General features: G+C 42.5%; 1 protein-coding gene and 1 long non-coding RNA gene across 10 annotated transcripts in view; one reads left to right on the top strand and one right to left on the bottom strand.

The window, feature by feature from the left end:
* LOC149451568 (uncharacterized) overlaps positions 1–17,272 on the bottom strand; it is a 292,180-nt gene that overhangs the window by 225,166 nt on the left and 49,742 nt on the right. The gene's annotated exons all lie outside the window — the stretch shown is intronic.
* Positions 1–17,272, top strand: part of CCDC141 (coiled-coil domain containing 141) — a 218,145-nt gene that overhangs the window by 140,646 nt on the left and 60,227 nt on the right. For both annotated transcript variants that reach the window (XM_089690384.1, XM_089690383.1), the window contains exons 15-16: positions 6,900–7,088; positions 12,050–12,208. In XM_089690384.1, coding sequence (XP_089546510.1) covers positions 6,900–7,088; positions 12,050–12,208 — 348 coding nt within the window. The remainder of the gene's footprint in view (positions 1–6,899; positions 7,089–12,049; positions 12,209–17,272) is intronic.

Here is a 17,272-nt window from a genome sequence, read left to right on the forward strand (position 1 = left end):
GAGTGCTGATGAGCACCCTTGTAGTTCTTTCACATGCCCTGCAGCTTTCAAACTGACAGCCTGTACAGAGGTTGCTGAAGGCTGTAGGGCTTGTCTGCAGGCACCTGTGGGGAAAAATGACAAATGCAATTTTTTTCTATAGAAATATTATATTATTTTTTTTCCACAAAAAATGAACTTATCCTTTAATCCACATGTGTTAAACACAAGACCGTGACCCAAATGTGGCCAGGTTATTTCATGTGGCCTATGCACTTCTCCCGCAATTGCGGCACACCTGCCTTTTCTCAGCAGTCAGAAGCAGAGAGGAGGACATAACTCTTCCATCAGATCCTGTGCTTTCCATGCAGCTGCAGACAGGCTTGCCTCTGCCTCCCCCCACTCCCTGCCTCAGCAGTTGTCAAAGAGGACAGAACACCTATAAGTCCTGCTCCTCTCCATGCAGCTGCAGCACCCCCTTCAGTAGACTCGGGAATCAGCACAAGGTAAAGGGGTTGCACTGTGATGTACGAGAGGTTGGGGGGCTCTTGACATCGGATGGTGACGGGGCTCTTGACATCTGATGTGAGGGGGATGGGGTGCTCTGGATATCTAGTCTTACCAGGGGTGGACTGACAACTCATGAGGCCCCCAGGCAATAGGGGATCATGGGACCCCTGTGTCCTTGCCCAAACTCAAAAAAGCCTATGAAAAAGGTACCAGGGGCATCTCATGGGGCCCCCTACTGACCCCGGGCCCTCGGGCAGTGCCCGAGTTTCCAAATGGTCAGTCCACCCCTGAGTCTTACAGATACAAATGGCCCTTGGAGGGCAACCATAATGCTGATGCAGCCCATGATGAAATTGGGTTTGACACCTCTGCTCTAACCTGACCTGGCATAAGTGTTGCTAACATTGCAGTGCTGAAGGGCAGGCATTTAATGGTACCTATAAGTACTCATGCAAATTTACAAAGAATTAATTGTGTCCTTGCGGAGCCTTTAGGATTGCAGGTCCAGGCTGCACACAGGGCTTTTATTTAGGCCTCAGTTGCACTTACTGAAATCAGACACACCCAGATATTTAGCATTTTCAGGAGGAGGAATGCAATGGCAGCCTCATATTTCTATTACGACACAGTCCCTATAAGGCACTTCAATAAATATGGTTTGTGAAGGCACCTCTTGGTGCCTACCTTTACTTTTCAGTCAAGACAAGCATGCTAAAGTTCAACCAAAAGGCCCCTGTAGTTCAGTCTAAACAAGTGCTAAATCCAGGTACTATATCAGACACAAGTCAAAGTAAAGTATAAAGTACTGTTCCTAAATGAGCCAATTCCTCCTTCATATTCCCCCCTCCCAAACACTACAGTGTTCAATGGGATGGTGTCAGCAACAAAGGCAGTGCTATCAATTCAGAAAGCAGTGGGAAAGGCTTGGTGGGGTCAGGTGCTGATTGACAAGCTACAGTCTTGTGAACCAGTAGTGACAATGCAATGTTTTTTTTTAAACCACTATAGTATAAGCAGTCATATCCTACATGAGTGGCAACTCTGCTTCAAATTAAGGACCAGTGCAGCACTGTTTCCACCCCATCACAGGATGCTGCATGATGTAGACTTCCCTGACAGGATGAACAGGTATATATAAAACGTTTTAGTGGGACTTTAAGAGAACACTCATATGCTCTGGAAGCTAAGTGCTGTAGCACTTTTGTTGTAATGGACAGCTAAAGTTCTACCCTAATGCATCATTTTCTATATGAGCTAAAGATACAATGGCACACCATGCGGGCTTTGGACTTGTGTCAATGGCATCAATTTGACATCAGTTTGAGATGCTTCTGAGATCATGCAGAATTGACAATTGTATTTGACCTGCAGTTGATCTCTTTCTGAGCTGCACTGGATCTGCTTAAAGTGGGTTTTTGTATTTCCATAGACTTGTACGGGAATGCAAAACCTGTATATAACAAAATCCCATCAACAGAGGCCCTTACTTACATGAACTGTAATGGACATGTAACTAGGAAGACCGTTAAACTATAAAGTAGATAAAATATATCATGATCAGTATGCGCTACAATAACGCACATCATTTTTGAACAAAAAAAAGTAATTTACTAAAAAACGCTCCTTAATATATCGCATACAATATATTTTCAAATTATGCGATTCCGTAATTACCGCATGAAACCGTGCAGTAAATTATTGCAAACATATCACATAAATGTCACATCCTGAGACAGTACCTGTGACATGTCACAAACTGCTTGGACATTTAACCACTTGTCCTCCGCCCTATAGCAGAAATACTGCTACATGGCGGCAGAGCGTGTGTGTGTATTAACACGTGATTTACTATTCCGGTAGAGGACGCACATGCGTGCCACCCTACCTGCGCCGCTATTGGTGGCTACAGATTTCAATCACCGAGTCCCGGCTGGCACTCGGGGAAAGCCGACAGGGGAGAGACAACACAGGTCTCTGTCCTGTCAGCAAGAACATGCTGCTTTGTATCTCTTTGCACAGCATGTCTCCCTAAAATACAGACAGCACACAATGTAAAACATACACAGCACACAGTTAATCCTTTGATCTCCCCAGGTGTTAACCCCTTCCTGCCCAGTGTCTGTACAGTGTCAGTGTTTTTTATTAGCGTCAGTGGGGATGTCAGTGGCAGTTAGTCAGTTTCCTACCAGTGCCAAAATGCTTGCCTGCCACAGTCCTGCTATAGGTCACTGATCGCCGCCATTACTAGTATAAAAAAAAATAAAATTCCAGTATATATACCGCCATTTGTAGACACTATAACTTTCATGTAAACCAATTAATTTACACGCATTGGGAATTTTTTTAGCAAAGACATGTAGCAGAATACATTTTGGCCTAAATTTATGACAAAATTTGATTTTTTACATTTTTTACTGGTTATGTTTCATAGCAAAAAGTTAATAAAAATGTTTTTTTCAAGATTGTCAGTTTTTTTTTGTTTGTAGCTCGAATAATAAAAAAGGCAGAGGTGATCAAATACTACCGAAATAAATCTCTATTTGTGGGGAAAAATGACATACATTTCATTTACATGTACAGCGTTGCATGAACACTCAATTGGCAGTTAAAGTAACGCAGCACAGTATCACAAAAAAGGACTTGGTCAAGAAGGGGGGTAAATCCTCTGGAGGGCAAGTGGTTAAGGAGTGGCAACCTTTCTTGTTGCGCTAGATATGCTCCTTAAAAGATGGTGCAGAAAAAGCAACATGTGCACAGTCAATTGCACCAAGCACATTTGGGATTCTGGCAATCCAATAAAATCATTTTTAATTTGATCTCACTTCAGACGAGATTCTGGAAAGCTATTACATGGAAATCTTGCAATATATTGGTGATGAGAGATGAGAAGATGTAATGCACCCAACAATTTAGTCATGGCTGGTATGGCATGACTTTGCTGGGTTAAGGGCTCAAGTTAACCTATGAGTTGGGCATATAGTTCCATAATTAGTGCCTTGGATCAGCCTTTTTCAACCAGGGTCCCCAGGCACCCTGAGGTGCCTTCAAAGGTGCCTTGGCAAAATGCCTACAAAAATTACCCAAAAATTGTATACAAGCCAGCGGGTGGATCAAGCCTGCCTTTTAGTAACACAATGCCATGAAGATATTTGCAACAAGACAACATGCCGCAGTTTTTCATTGTGCACCCTTACAACCTTTCAGTCACTGGTGTCCTAACAACCAATGCATCATCAGTGGATAAAGAGGATGTTGGGTTCCTACACAGCATCCATATTTGCCCCGTCCCCTGCCCCTCAGCAATGGGGTCACATTGGATGAGTGAGGGAGAGAAACTAAGGGAGGAAATAAACACTGGAATAATAGTCAGTACCAGTGTACAAAGGTATATTTGCTTTGGAAGAGTAAATTGCCTCTAAGGTTGGGTGTCCTAAGTGTGCGGATGTAGCTGCGTTATGTAAACATTTTTGGATTGGTTTTTCCATTCTAGAATGGGGTGTCTCAAGATTGTGATAGATTTTAAAGGGAGCCGCAACTGAAAAAAGGTTGAGAAACACTGCCTTGAATAACCGAAACTTCTGGAGGGTATCAGCATCCATGTAATTATCCAGCAATGTGCGCTCCTGAAAGCACTCTTGATCTTCTCCTCTTCCTCTCCTGCATTACTTTAAATTCCACTGAATTCAAAGGTCTGCCAACCTCCAGAGACAACTCCCGAGTGGAGCCTAGCTGCCTCCTGGTTCAGCTTGCACTTTTCTGTCTATTTCTTTAAACCAATCCTTGACCCCCTAAACCGGGTCTGACAAATCGCATACTTATCGCAAGCCTGGACCACTACTTAATTACTGCATGCATTTATTTATTTGTTTCCTTCTGTGAATTGACGATAACGCCTTTTTACCACAGCAGCAAAATCTCTTGATGATAAATAACGCATACAAGCAACAGTGAATTGACATTTTCAGTATCATAGGTGATATGTGGTCACATGACCGACATAATGTGATAACCTTTAGTGAATTATCCCCTATGTCTCCTGCTGATGCATAAAACTGTCCATGCTCCTCTAAATGTGCATTGGTGCTGCCTTCCTTTAACTGTGAATTATCTTCCTACATTATTAGTCTGCAATGTTTCTTCAAGCTGTTAGCATGTATTATGTGTTCTGTATAAGGGACATAATTCAGATGTAAATTTGTACTTGCTAAATGACTAAAAATAGAGACAGAAAAATAACTACCACAAAAATATATTCTTCTACAATGTATTCCACTGCCCCCTCAGGCTAGCTTTTCATGATAAAGTTGCATATTTCTGCTTTCAGTCATTGATTGGTTTGAGTAAAAATACATTTTGTAAACAACAGAATGTTGTATTAAAGTCATCTAAACCTACTTTCAGTTCTAGACAATTTCTCAAACTATGTGCACTTTTATAAAATAAGGTACATAATTTATTCCCATTAAACCAATCTATGGTTCAGGGCACTCTGTGGATCCAGTACCAGTGCTGTAATGCTGTCCATTGGGCTTACATGAAGAACATGCTGCTCAGGCAGTGGAAGCCAATCCACATCATTGCCTGGATACAGTTCCCGTGTTGAGCCATTGCTGAGAATTAACATCCAATCCAGAGGTGAGGGAGCCCAGAACTGCTGAGAGTTAAGTGTAAGGTAGGGTGATTTTTGAACAATGGGCAAGACTGGATAGTAAGAGGGATACCTGACTGAATAAAAAATGAACTGATTATTAAGATAGATGTTTGCACTATATAGTTGCAGATAATTTTCAAAAAGATTGTTCAATTGTACTATAAAATGTCCAACTTTACTAACGACTTGAATCATACATTGCCATTTTCTTGCCACAAGAATTAGCAAGAAAAATGCAGAGGGAGGGGTGACATGTTGGACTCTTATCCTTCTGCATTCCTCTTGCCAGTGCTTGCCTTGGGTTAAGAGCAGAGACAACTGACATTTATCAAGCAGCCATCTCCTTGCTAACTACATTGTTGGATGCAGTCTTGTATTTCATTTTTGTGCTGTCCTAGGCTGGGGATGATAAAGTGAAATGCTTCCCTTGTTCATCGCTCCTCGGGCAGTTGGCGCTCTCTTCTGCTGTCCAATGCTCCTGCAGACCTCAGTGAGCTCTGACAGTCGGACAGGGAAGGGAAGTGATTTCAGGGTTGCATGAAGAGGAGGAAGCCTGCATGAGTGAGGAACAAGATAAGTATATCAGCACATTCATCATTCCTTAGGCAAAATGAGTAAATAATGCTTGCAGTGCAGATAGGGACCCACTGGAGAGGTTCAGCTTTAAAAAAAAATGAGCATATTAAAATAACATTTTTTTTATCATTCCTTGGTGATTCTCCCTCTTAAAAATATGCTTCGTACAGCCCACAGAGGAGAACTTGTTCCATCCACATATGAACTATACACATCAGTCAAACATACACAGTACGTGGAGTGACATAGACACATCACATAGAATGCCACCAGCACGGAGCTGACACTTTGCAGCGATAACAGAAATACGGCCTACACCCTGCCAGAGACCCCATGCCCTGAGCTGTGAGCTGCCAATGTTCTGTAGTCTATGGGTATGGAGCTGTCCTATCTGCCTCATGTGGAGCAGTTATCCTCCTCAGTGATCTATGTTTCAGGGTGTAACCTGGGCCCCATGACACTGCAGAGTACACAAACCTACCTGTCTGGCACCGGGGCGAAGGTAAACAGACATGTGTGGTGAGGAGTGTGCCCCTAGCAGGCACATGCTGTAATGCATAACACAGTATAGGACATGAAGTTAGTCCGTGATCAGCATCCCTGTTTCTCCCCACCACTCTGACTAACCCCCTCCTGCTTGTCAGCGGCCAAGGCCCCCACTGCTCCCCAGTCACTGGCTGCCACTGTGTCACTTCTACCGGGGAATGGCTCGTCCCTCTGAAAAATGCCATCCAAGGCAAATACCTTGTTTGCCTCATGGCAAATATGCCCCTGGTTGGATGGCTATGAATGGAGGGGGAATACCCTGTTCCACCTTGTAGCTTGGCTTACAAAGCGTAGAGTGCTGCTGATGTAGAAAATGTATGCTTGCTGCCATCACCTTACAAGGGGAGGCTAGAAATCTAGCAGCCATAAGCCTTTTTATGATTGAGGAATTACAAAAAAGACTTGTTAAAAGCTTGGGTAATTCAAACTAAGCATACAATTAAAAAAGTATCTGTAGATAGTTGGAGAAGACCAATACCATCATTACACAATTGCTTTTGTTTTTGCAAGATAGCAATGGATGAGTGATTTCTATCAGTTGTTTTTCATCTAGCACTTTCCACACCACCCCTTGCCTTATTGAACATGCCCAAATGTGTCTCTATGTCTTACCTAAAAGCTTTTCATGTCTTGACAGAAAGTAAATGATGACATGGAACAAGCAGTAAAGATCTCAGAACTTCTTACTCGAGAAGGAGCACAAATCAATGAAAAAACAGACAAGATGAATGAAATTGCCCAGTATCACCAACGACTAAGGGACAGCATTAAAGAATATGAAGAGATTTTTATCAAAATTGTGACATTTTATAAGATGAAAACAGAGGTGAGCAGACCGCAAATCAAAGAGCTCTATGGCCTGTATGCACATTTGGGACAATGCTGGTTACAGTTGTGCACCACGTCATTTGTCACACATTGCAGCTTTGAGAAACTTTACTGATTATACCTCGAATCAGGGGCAACACAGCATTGTCAGTATATTGCATTCTGCAGAAAGATCTGATTTCTCTTTGAACATCATTAGACTCTGTGTCTTGCATGTTTAATATAGGCATTCAGATGGCTATGGACCCTTAAAACTTCCAGATTCCCTTTGGTACAGTCTTTATTCCATCAGCCCTTGAAATCTCAACTGCACATCAATTACTGTTGTCAATGCAATACAGGCTTCTTTAAAACTTAAATAGTAATTTCATACATCTCATTTTCCCTTACATCGCCTAACCATGGACATTAAGGCTCCCTGACACAGTGCATCCAGAAAGTATTCACAGCACTTAACTTTTGCCACATTTTGTTATGTTACAGCCTTATTCCAAAATGGATTAAAATTAAATTAATTTTTCTCCTCAACATTCTACAAACAATACCCCATAATGACAACGTGAAAGAAGTTCATTTTGAAATCTTTGCAATTTATTAAAAATAAAAAACGAAAAAAACACATGTACATAAGTATTCACAGCCTTTGCCATGACACTCAAAATTGAGCTCTGGTGCATTCTGTTCCCACTGATAATCCTTGAAATGTTTCCACAATTTGATTGGGGTCAACCTGTGGGAAATTCAGTTGACTGGACATGATTAGGAAAGACATAAACCTGTCTACATAAGGTCTCACAGTTAACAGAGCATGTCAGAGCACAAACCAAGCCATGAAGTCCAAGGAATTGTCCATAGATCTCAGAGACAGGATTGTATCAAGCAACAGATCAGGGGAAAGGTACAGAAAAATTTCTGCAACATTGAAGGTCCCAATGAGCACAGTAGCTTCCATCATCCGTAAATGGAGGAAGTTTGGAATCACCAGGAATCTTCCTAGAGTTGGCCGCCCGGCCAAAATGAGCGATTGAGGGAAAATGGCCTTAGCCAGGGAGGTAACCAAGCACCCGATGGTCACTCTGAAAGAGCTCCAGCATTTCTCTGTGGGTAGAGGTGAACCTTCCAGAAGAACAACCATCTCTGCAGCACTCCACCAATCAGTCCTGTGTGGTAGAGTGGCCAGACAGAAGCCGCTCCTCAGTAAAAGGCAAATGGCAGCTCGCTTGGAGTTTGCCAAAAGGCACCTGAGAGACTCTCAGACCATGAGAAACAAAACTCTCTGGTTTGATGAAACAAAGATTGAACTCTTTCGCCTGAATGCCAAGTGTCATGTCTGGAGGAAACCAGGCACTGCTCACTACCTGGCCAATACCACCCCTACAGTGAAGCATGGTGGTGGCAGCATCATCCGGAGGAGATGTTTTTCAGTGGCAGGAACTGGGAGACTAGTCAGGAACTAAGGAAATGTGAATACAGCAATTTAGAGAGACATCCTTGATGAAAATCTGTTCTAGAGCGCTCTGGACCTTAGACTGGGGCAACAGTTCATCTTTCAACAGGACAACAACCCTAAGCACACAGCCCACATAACAAAGGAGTGGCTACAGGGCAACTCTGTGAATGTCCTGGAGTAGCCCAGCCAGAGCCCAGACTTGAACCCGATTTAACATCCCTGGAGAGATCTGAAAATGTGCACCGACGTTCCCCATCCAACCTGATGGAGCTTGAGAGGTACTGCAAAGAAGAATGGGGGAAATTGCCCAAAACTAGGTGTGCCATGCTTGTAGCATCATACTCAAAATTACTTGAAGCTGTAACTGGTGCTAAAGATGCTTCAACAAAGTATTGAGCAAAGGCTGTGAATACTTATACATGTGTTATTTTTTTTTTCATTTTTTATTTTTAATAAATTGCAAAGATTTCAAAACGAACTTCTTTCACATTGTCATTATGGGGTATTGTTTGTAGAATGTTGAGGAAAAAATTAATTTAATCAATTTTGGAATAAGGCTGTAAGATAACAAAATGTGGCAAAAGTTAAGTGCTGTGAATACTTTCTGGATGCACTGTATGCCATGTGGAAACACATTACCACAACGCACATGCAATGTGTGGTGCATCATAGGGCCATGGATGGCCATAGAATGACACCCAAATGCATAGTACAGTAGATGCTGTCAGATCAACACTGCAACACCCTGCAACATACATGCCATTTGTTAAGACTGCCTTAAAGCTGAACGTTACTGCATCTAAGCACCACAAACCAAAATGCTATTAAATTCATTTAATAATATTATACATTCTATAAATTAATTTATAATATTTAAAGCAAACTCCCCTATCCCTCCATGTCTCCATGCTTTATTTTGCTGAGAAATCATTTTGAAAAACACCTCCTAGCATTTCTGGCTGTGGCCATGTTGAGTAAGGTCAAATGATTAACGTAGCATTTACTTCCTGGAATCCATCTGCCATTAGCTCAGGCAGGCAGGCAAGTGGGTGTGATTAGTTAAGAAAAACCCTCCTGCCCTCCTGAAGATTCCTGGGATATATGACATCATCTGCCTTGGCCTGAAAACCAGGATGTAACAGAAGAAATGCTAGCAGCATAAGGGTTAACAATAGTCAATGTTAATTGAAATTGTGAAGTTTGACTTAAAAAAAAAGTAATCTTAAAGCTTGAAATACTGGGTAGGTGTGAAAGGGCCCTTACAGTGCTCCTATGAAAGTTTTTTTTTATCTATAGACCTTTGCACTTACAATAAAAAGCACTATGGCACTCCTAGGAAGAGTGCAGTTAAAGGAGACTAATGATTAGTCTTTGAGAGCAGGAGACTGGAAAGGCCTTGAATCAATTGCAATCCCAGTTTCTACAGGTGAAACTCGAAAATTTAGAATATGGTGCAAAAGTTCATTTATTTCAGTAATGCAACTTAAAAGGTGAAACTAATATATGAGATAGACTCATTACATGCAAAGCAAGATAGTTCAAGCCATGATTTGTCATAATGGTGATGATTATGGCTTACAGCTCATGAAAACCCCAAATCCACAATCTCAGAAAATTAGAATATTATATGCAATCAATAAAACAAGGATAGCACATAGAACAATATCGGACCTCTGAAAAGTATAAGCATGCATATGTACTCAGTACTTGGTTTGGGCCCCTTTTGCAGCAATTACTGCCTCAATGCGGCGTGGCATGGAAGCTATCAGCCTGTGGCACTGCTTCGGTGTTATGGAAGACCAGGATGCTTCAATAGCGGCCTTCAGCTCTTCTGCATTGTTCAGTCTAATGTCTCTCATCTTTCTCTTGGCAATGCCCCATAGATTCTCTATGGGGTTCAGGTCAGGCGAGTTTTCTGGCCAATCAAGCACAGTAATCCCATGGTCATTGAACCAGGTTTTGGTGCTTTTGGCAGTGTTGGCAGGTGCCAAGTCCTGCTGGAAAATGAAGTCAGCATCCCCATAAAGCTCGTCTGCAAAAGGAAGCATGAAGTGCTCCAATATCTCCTGGTAGATGGCTGCGTTGACCCTGGACTTAATGAAGCACAGTGGACCAACACCAGCAGATGACATGGCTCCCCAAATCAACACAGACTGTGGAAACTTCACACTGGACTTCAAGCATCTTGCAGTGTGTGCCTCTCCATTCTTCCTCCATACTCTGGGTCCTTGGTCCTTTCCAAATGACATGCAAACGTTGCTCTCATCAGAAAAGAGGACTTTGGACCACTGAGCAACAGACCAGGTCTGTTTTTCTTTAGCCCAGGTAAGACGCTTCTGACGCTGTTTGTTGTTCAGGAGCGGCTTGACAAGAGGAATACGACATTTGAAGCCCATGTCCAGGATCCCTCTGTGTGTGGTGGCTCTTGATGCACTGACTCCAGCCTCAGTCCACTCCTTGTGAAAGTCCCCAACACTTTTGAATTGCCTTTTCCTGACAATCCTCTCCAGGCTGCGGTCATCCGTGCTGCTTGTGCACCTTTTTCTTCCACACTTTTCCCTTCCACATAACTTTCTATTAATGTGCTTTGATACAGCACTTTGGAAACATCCAACTTCTTTTGCAATTACCTTTTGAGGCTTTCCCTCCTTATGGAGGGTGTCAGTGATGGTTTTCTGCACAACTGTCAGGTCAGCAGTCTTTCCCATGATTGTGATTCCTACTGAACCAGACTGAGAGACCATTTAAAGGCTCAGGAACACTTTGCAGGTGTTATGGCTTAATTAGCTGATTAGAGTGGGACACTTTGAGCCTAGAATATTGCACCTTTTCACAATATTCTAATTTTCTGAGATTGTGGATTTGGGGTTTTCATGAGCTGTAAGCCATAATCATCACATTTATGACAAATCACGGCTTGAACTATCTCATATATTATCTATCTATCTCATATATTAATTTCACCTTTTAAGTTGCATTAATGAAATAAATGAACTTTTGCACGATATTCTAATTTTTCGAGTTTCACCTGTACATCATAAAAAAAAAAAAAAACCTCCAGATTCCAACACTAACTAAGCAGTCAGTAAAAAGCTGACCATATTTAAACATATCATAACATTTATAAAACCATGTACACAAGAAATACATTTTGCTGCATATACTACAATGATGAATGGCAATCCTCATAAAATGAATTGTCACAAAACAAACTATCTTCCTCAGAAACCTAATGAACTAATCCAGTCTATGCCTTTCAAGCCACAGTAGCTTCTGGGGCAATAAATTAGCTAAAAAGGTTCAGGTTCAATACTTGCAGATCAGCTGCTTCCATCAGGAGCTTCTAAGACAGGAATTTTGGCTTCAAAACACAACTCCTTTGAAATCTGTAGACAGCCAAATCACCTTAGCAACTGCAAAGTGATAGTGGAAATATGTCTTGACTATCGTCAAACCCAATTTAAAATATTGAAGCACGTTATTTTTTCCTGGCTTTTTTTAAACTACAGATCAATATTTTGAAGACAGAAATAGATCCTCTGACAGCAGCTCACACTAATGATGACATTCCGCTGATTAACAAGCAGGAGCAGCAAGTGCATATACAGAGTCTATATAAAATTGTTCTTAACTTGGGATCTCAGATTATTTCCACAGTACAACATTCTGTAAGTACAAATATTTTTAGTAATCTGCAATTACCAACTGTGTTAATGAATGTCAGGAGAAATACACTTTTTTCGTTCTTGGAGTTGTATATTTATTTAGTACAATAGTTATATTAAGGAGAAACCCAGGAACAGAAAGTGGGAGGTAGTCTCATCCACACATGATGCAGTTCAGAGTAATGTGTGCTACAGACAAAGATCTCTGTTTATTATGATATTTGCCAAAGTGTGCCCATTCTGGCTGCGCTGTATATTGAATTCTCTAAACCAGTAGTCTCCAAAGGGATGCGGCCCTTTGCTTGCCTTTATCTGGCCCTTGGGGCACTATTCCCCCCACTGATACAAGGCACTATTTCTAACGCTGACTCCAAAAATGGGACAATAATTTCTACACTGACATCAACAATAGGGTGCTATTCTTCCCACTGACACCCAACGAAGGGGCACTACTCCTCCCACTGACACCAACAATAGGACACTATGCCTCCCACTGAAACCAACAATTGGGCACTATTTCTCCCACTGCCACCAACGATGGGGCACTATTCCTCCCACTGAAACCAATGATGGGGCACTATTTCTCCCAATGACACTAATGATGGGGCACTATTCCTTCCACTGACACCAACGATGGGGCACTATTCCTCCCACTGACACCAACGATGGGGCACTATTTCTCCCACTGAAACCAACAATGGGGCATTATTCCTCCCACTGAAACCAACAATGGGGCACCAATTCTCCCACTGACACCAATGATGGGCACTATTTCTTCCACTGACACCAATGGTGGGGCACTATTTCTCGCACTGATGCCTTGTGATGGGGCACTATTCCTCCTGCTGACACCTAACGATGGGTCACTTTTTCTCCCGCTGACACCTAACAATGGGGCACTATTCCTTCCACTAACACCCAATGATGGGGCACTATTCTTCCCGCTGACACTAGTGATGGGGCACTATTCTTCCCACTGACACCAATGATGGGGCACTATTCCTCCCATCAACACAAAAACTAGGGCATTGTTTACTCCCACTGATGCCAGGACATTTTCTTCTCCCACTGGCCACAGTCTGGCCCACCAAAAGTCTGAAAGACAGTAAATTGTCCCTTTCTTTAGAAAGTCTGGAGACCCTGCTCTAAACCAGTTGTTCCCATCTACTGGGTTGTTGCCCATTACTGGGCCTCTATTCTCTATCTCCTGGGCCTCCAGTCAGCTGCAGATCCCCTAACCTCCTACAGTGCCAACCAACCTCCTAAAGTGGCCTGCAGCGACCCTCAACCTCCCACACTGCCCCCAGGCCCTCTGAGAACTCTCAGCCCTCATAGTGCTCCCCAAATTTGCATAGTGCCATCCAGCCCCCTGCAGTGCTCTCTCCATTGGTGCAGAGCCTCTAGTCCCCATAGTGCTCTCAACCTTCAACAGTGTGCCACAGTGCCCCTGCAAAGCTCCTAGCTGTATGCACAGACATCCAGTGATCCCAGCCCCCACAGTTGCCCCCAGTTCCTTCCAAAAACCTTATCCCACCAAATCCACTACAGAAACCCCTACCCCCCTCCAGAACACTCATGCACCACAGTGACACCCAGCCCCAACCAGCCTTCCAGCATTTCCATACATATTTGTATTTTTTGGGGAAGCAAAGGTTTTAAAAGATTCTACCAGACCCTTTTCTCATTAAGGTTGGGAACCACTGCCCTTAACCATTACACTCTGTACAAAGTGCTTGACATACTTCGGACTACCCCACTCTGTACACTACTCCATGTCATACACTGTACCCCACCTCATATGTACTGTGTTAGATGTGACATATACTGTACTCCACAGTGCCACATTCTGTATTCTGTGCAGTACATTACACACCACTTTGCCATTCAGCACAGTATAAGCAAATTTACAGAGATAATTATTACAATTAGAACTTCCATATTCCACCTACAGTTGCAAGAAAAAGTATGTGAACCCCTTGGGATTTCGTGGAGTTTTGCATGAATTGGGCATAAAATGTGCTCTGAACGTCATCTAAGTCACAACAATAGAACAACACAGTCTGCTGAACATAATACTACACAAACATTAGATGTTGCCATGGTTTAATTGCACATAACATGTAAACATTCACAGTGCAGGGAGGAAAAAGTATGTGAACCTTTGGACTTAATAACTGGTTGACCCTCCTTTGGCAGCAATAACCTCAACCAAACGTTTCCTGTAGTTGCAGATCAGACCTGCACAACGATCTGGAGTCATTTTGGACCACTCCTCTTCACAAAACTGTTTCAGTGTAGCAATATTCTTGGGATGTCTGGTGTGAATCGCTCTCTTAAGGTCATGCCACAGCATTTCAATCGGGTTGAGGTCAGGACTCTGACTGGGCCACTCCAGAAGGCGTATTCTGTGCTGTTGCAGCCATTGTTTTGTTGAATGACTTGTATGCTTTGGGTCATTGTCCTGTTGCATCACCCATCCTCTGCAGAGCTTCAGTTGGCGGACAGATGGTCGTACGTTTTCCTGCAAAATGTCTTGATAAACTCTGGAATTCATTTTCCCATCAATGACAATAATCCGTCCAGGCCCTGAGGCAGCAAAGCAGCCTAAACCATGATGCTCCCTCCGCCATGTTTCACAGTGGGGATGAGGTTTTGATGTTGGTGTGCTGTGCCTTTTTTTCTCCACACATAGTGTTGTGTGTTCTTCCCAAACAACTCAATCTTGGTTTCATCTGTCCACAGTATATTTTGCCAGTAGTGCTGTGGAACATTCAGGTGCTCTTTTGCAAACTTCAAACGTGCTGCAATATTCTTTTTGGACAGCAATGGCTTCCTCCGTGGTGTCCTCCCATGTACTCCATTCTTGTTTAATGTTTTCCTTATTGTAGATGTGTCAACAAAAATGTTAGCATGTGCCAGAGATTTCTGTGGGTCTTTAGCTGACACTCTGGGATTCTTCTTTACCTCATGCAGCATTCTGCGCTGTGCTCTTGCAGTCATTTTTACAGGACGACCACGCCTAGGGAGAGTAGCAAAGTGCTAAACTTTCTCCATTTGTAGACAGTCTGTCTTACCGTGGACACATGAACATCAAGGCTTTTGGAGATACTTTTGTAACCCTTTCCAGCTTCATGCAAGTCAACCATTCTTGATCGTAGGTCTTCTGAGAGCTCTTTTCTGCGAGGCATGGTTCACATCAGACAGTGCTTCTTGAAACCATTAAACCCAAAACAGGTGTGTGTTTTTTAAGGGCAGGACAGCTGTCAGCAACACATCCAATATCATCACACTGATTGGAGTCAAGGTTGGCTCACTCCTGGCTCCGATTAGCTCTGGGAGAAGTCATCAAGCTAGGGCCTCACATACTTTTTCCTCCCTGCACTGTGAATGTTTACATGTTATGTGCAATTAAACCATGGCAACATCTAATGTTTGTGTAGTATTATGTTCAGCAGACTGTGTTCTTCTATTGTTGTGACTTAGATGACGTTTAGAGCACATTTTATACCCAATTCATGCAAAACTCCACAGAATCCCAAGGGGTTCACATACTTTTTCTTGCAACTGTATGTCTGCACACTTTTGCTAGTAATACCATCCTTAACATTACATATTTGAATATTTGTGAGCAACCTTAAAACTCCTATACAGAACTCAGCAAGCACTATAAATTTAGTTAATTCTTATGAAATTTAAAAGTGAACACTTTGCACAAGATAAGATGTGTAAAAACAGAGTAACAACACCACTGGGTCGTGGATAATCTCACAAGTATGTGATATGAGTGTGTCCAGTGGGGTGGATTTATGAAAGGCAATTAGACTGCGCACTTTGGAAGTGCAGTTGCTGCTGAGCTTAGTAAATGGGGAAAAGCTCCGCTGACATCCATTCACCAATCATCCAATCATTCTATCTTCCAAGCACCCAATCCAAAAATGCTGTTTTTTATTTTCCTGGCATGTGATTGGGTATTTTTTCCAAAGTGAATCTTCATTCATTTACTAAGCTGTGGAGCAAATGCACTTGCAAAGTGTGCAGTCTCTTTGCCTTCAGTTAATCAACCCCACTGTGTGTTTCAGGCATTAATGTGGTAGTAAAGGCTCAAGGTTTTTTAGCTTCATGCATTCTATGCATGAAGGTAAAAAACCTTCTGTGTGCAGCAGTGCCAAAAACCCCCTCAATACTTTCCTGAGCCTAATCGCGATCCAGCAATGTGAATGACAGCTTTGGCTGTTCCGGGTCTCTACCTCCCCATTGGCTGAGACAGCAAGCAAGCAGTCAATCACAGCCAGTCAGCCAATGAGGAGAGAGAATGATGGTGGGTGGGGCCATGCCGCAGCTCTGTTTGTGAATGGACACATGGAGCAGCAGGTGCCCTCATAGCAACCTGCTTGCTGTGGGGGCACCTGACAGGAGGGAGGGGCCAGGAGAGCCTGCAGGGGACCCGAGAAGAGGAGGATCCAGGCTGCTCTTTGTAAAACCACTGCACAAACCTGGTAAGTATAGCATGTTTGTTATTTTAACAAAAAAGAAATTACCTTTGGAATCACTTTAAGGCCTCTTGCATACTGCTGCCTAAAACTGCTCACATTTCATACATACAACATTTTTTCTTTCTTTACTGATCTAAAATGCAGCCCACTGTTTACAACGTGCAAAAATCTGAGTTCATGGTCAGTATTTTGTACCTATACGTGCAGATTCATGAAAATATGCGCAAAACCACCTAAAACAAATGCCAGAAAATTCATCCAGAAATGCTGATGTTCAAACATCAGTACCAAGTACAAGATGCCTTAATAGTACAAAGGTGAATGTTCCTCGCAGTCTTTAAAGATGAACTCACACAGATAAAAACACAGGGGGCCATATGACACCATAATACTCTGTCCTGTACATTTTCTGCTCAGTCAATATGCTCAGCAATCAATCACCATAAACCTCAGTCACTACTTTAATTACTGTTGCAAAAAGTTGATGTGCAGCTTCCTTGCTTATGATAGGGAATGCATTATATTTTGTTCTTCTGTACTTATGCATTCACTGTATGATGTTTTATATTGTGAA

Source organism: Staurois parvus, unplaced genomic scaffold (genome assembly GCF_062004578.1).
Source record: "Staurois parvus isolate SC_StPar_1 unplaced genomic scaffold, SC_StPar_1.0 ptg000530l, whole genome shotgun sequence".
Classification (NCBI taxonomy): Eukaryota; Metazoa; Chordata; class Amphibia; order Anura; family Ranidae; genus Staurois; species Staurois parvus.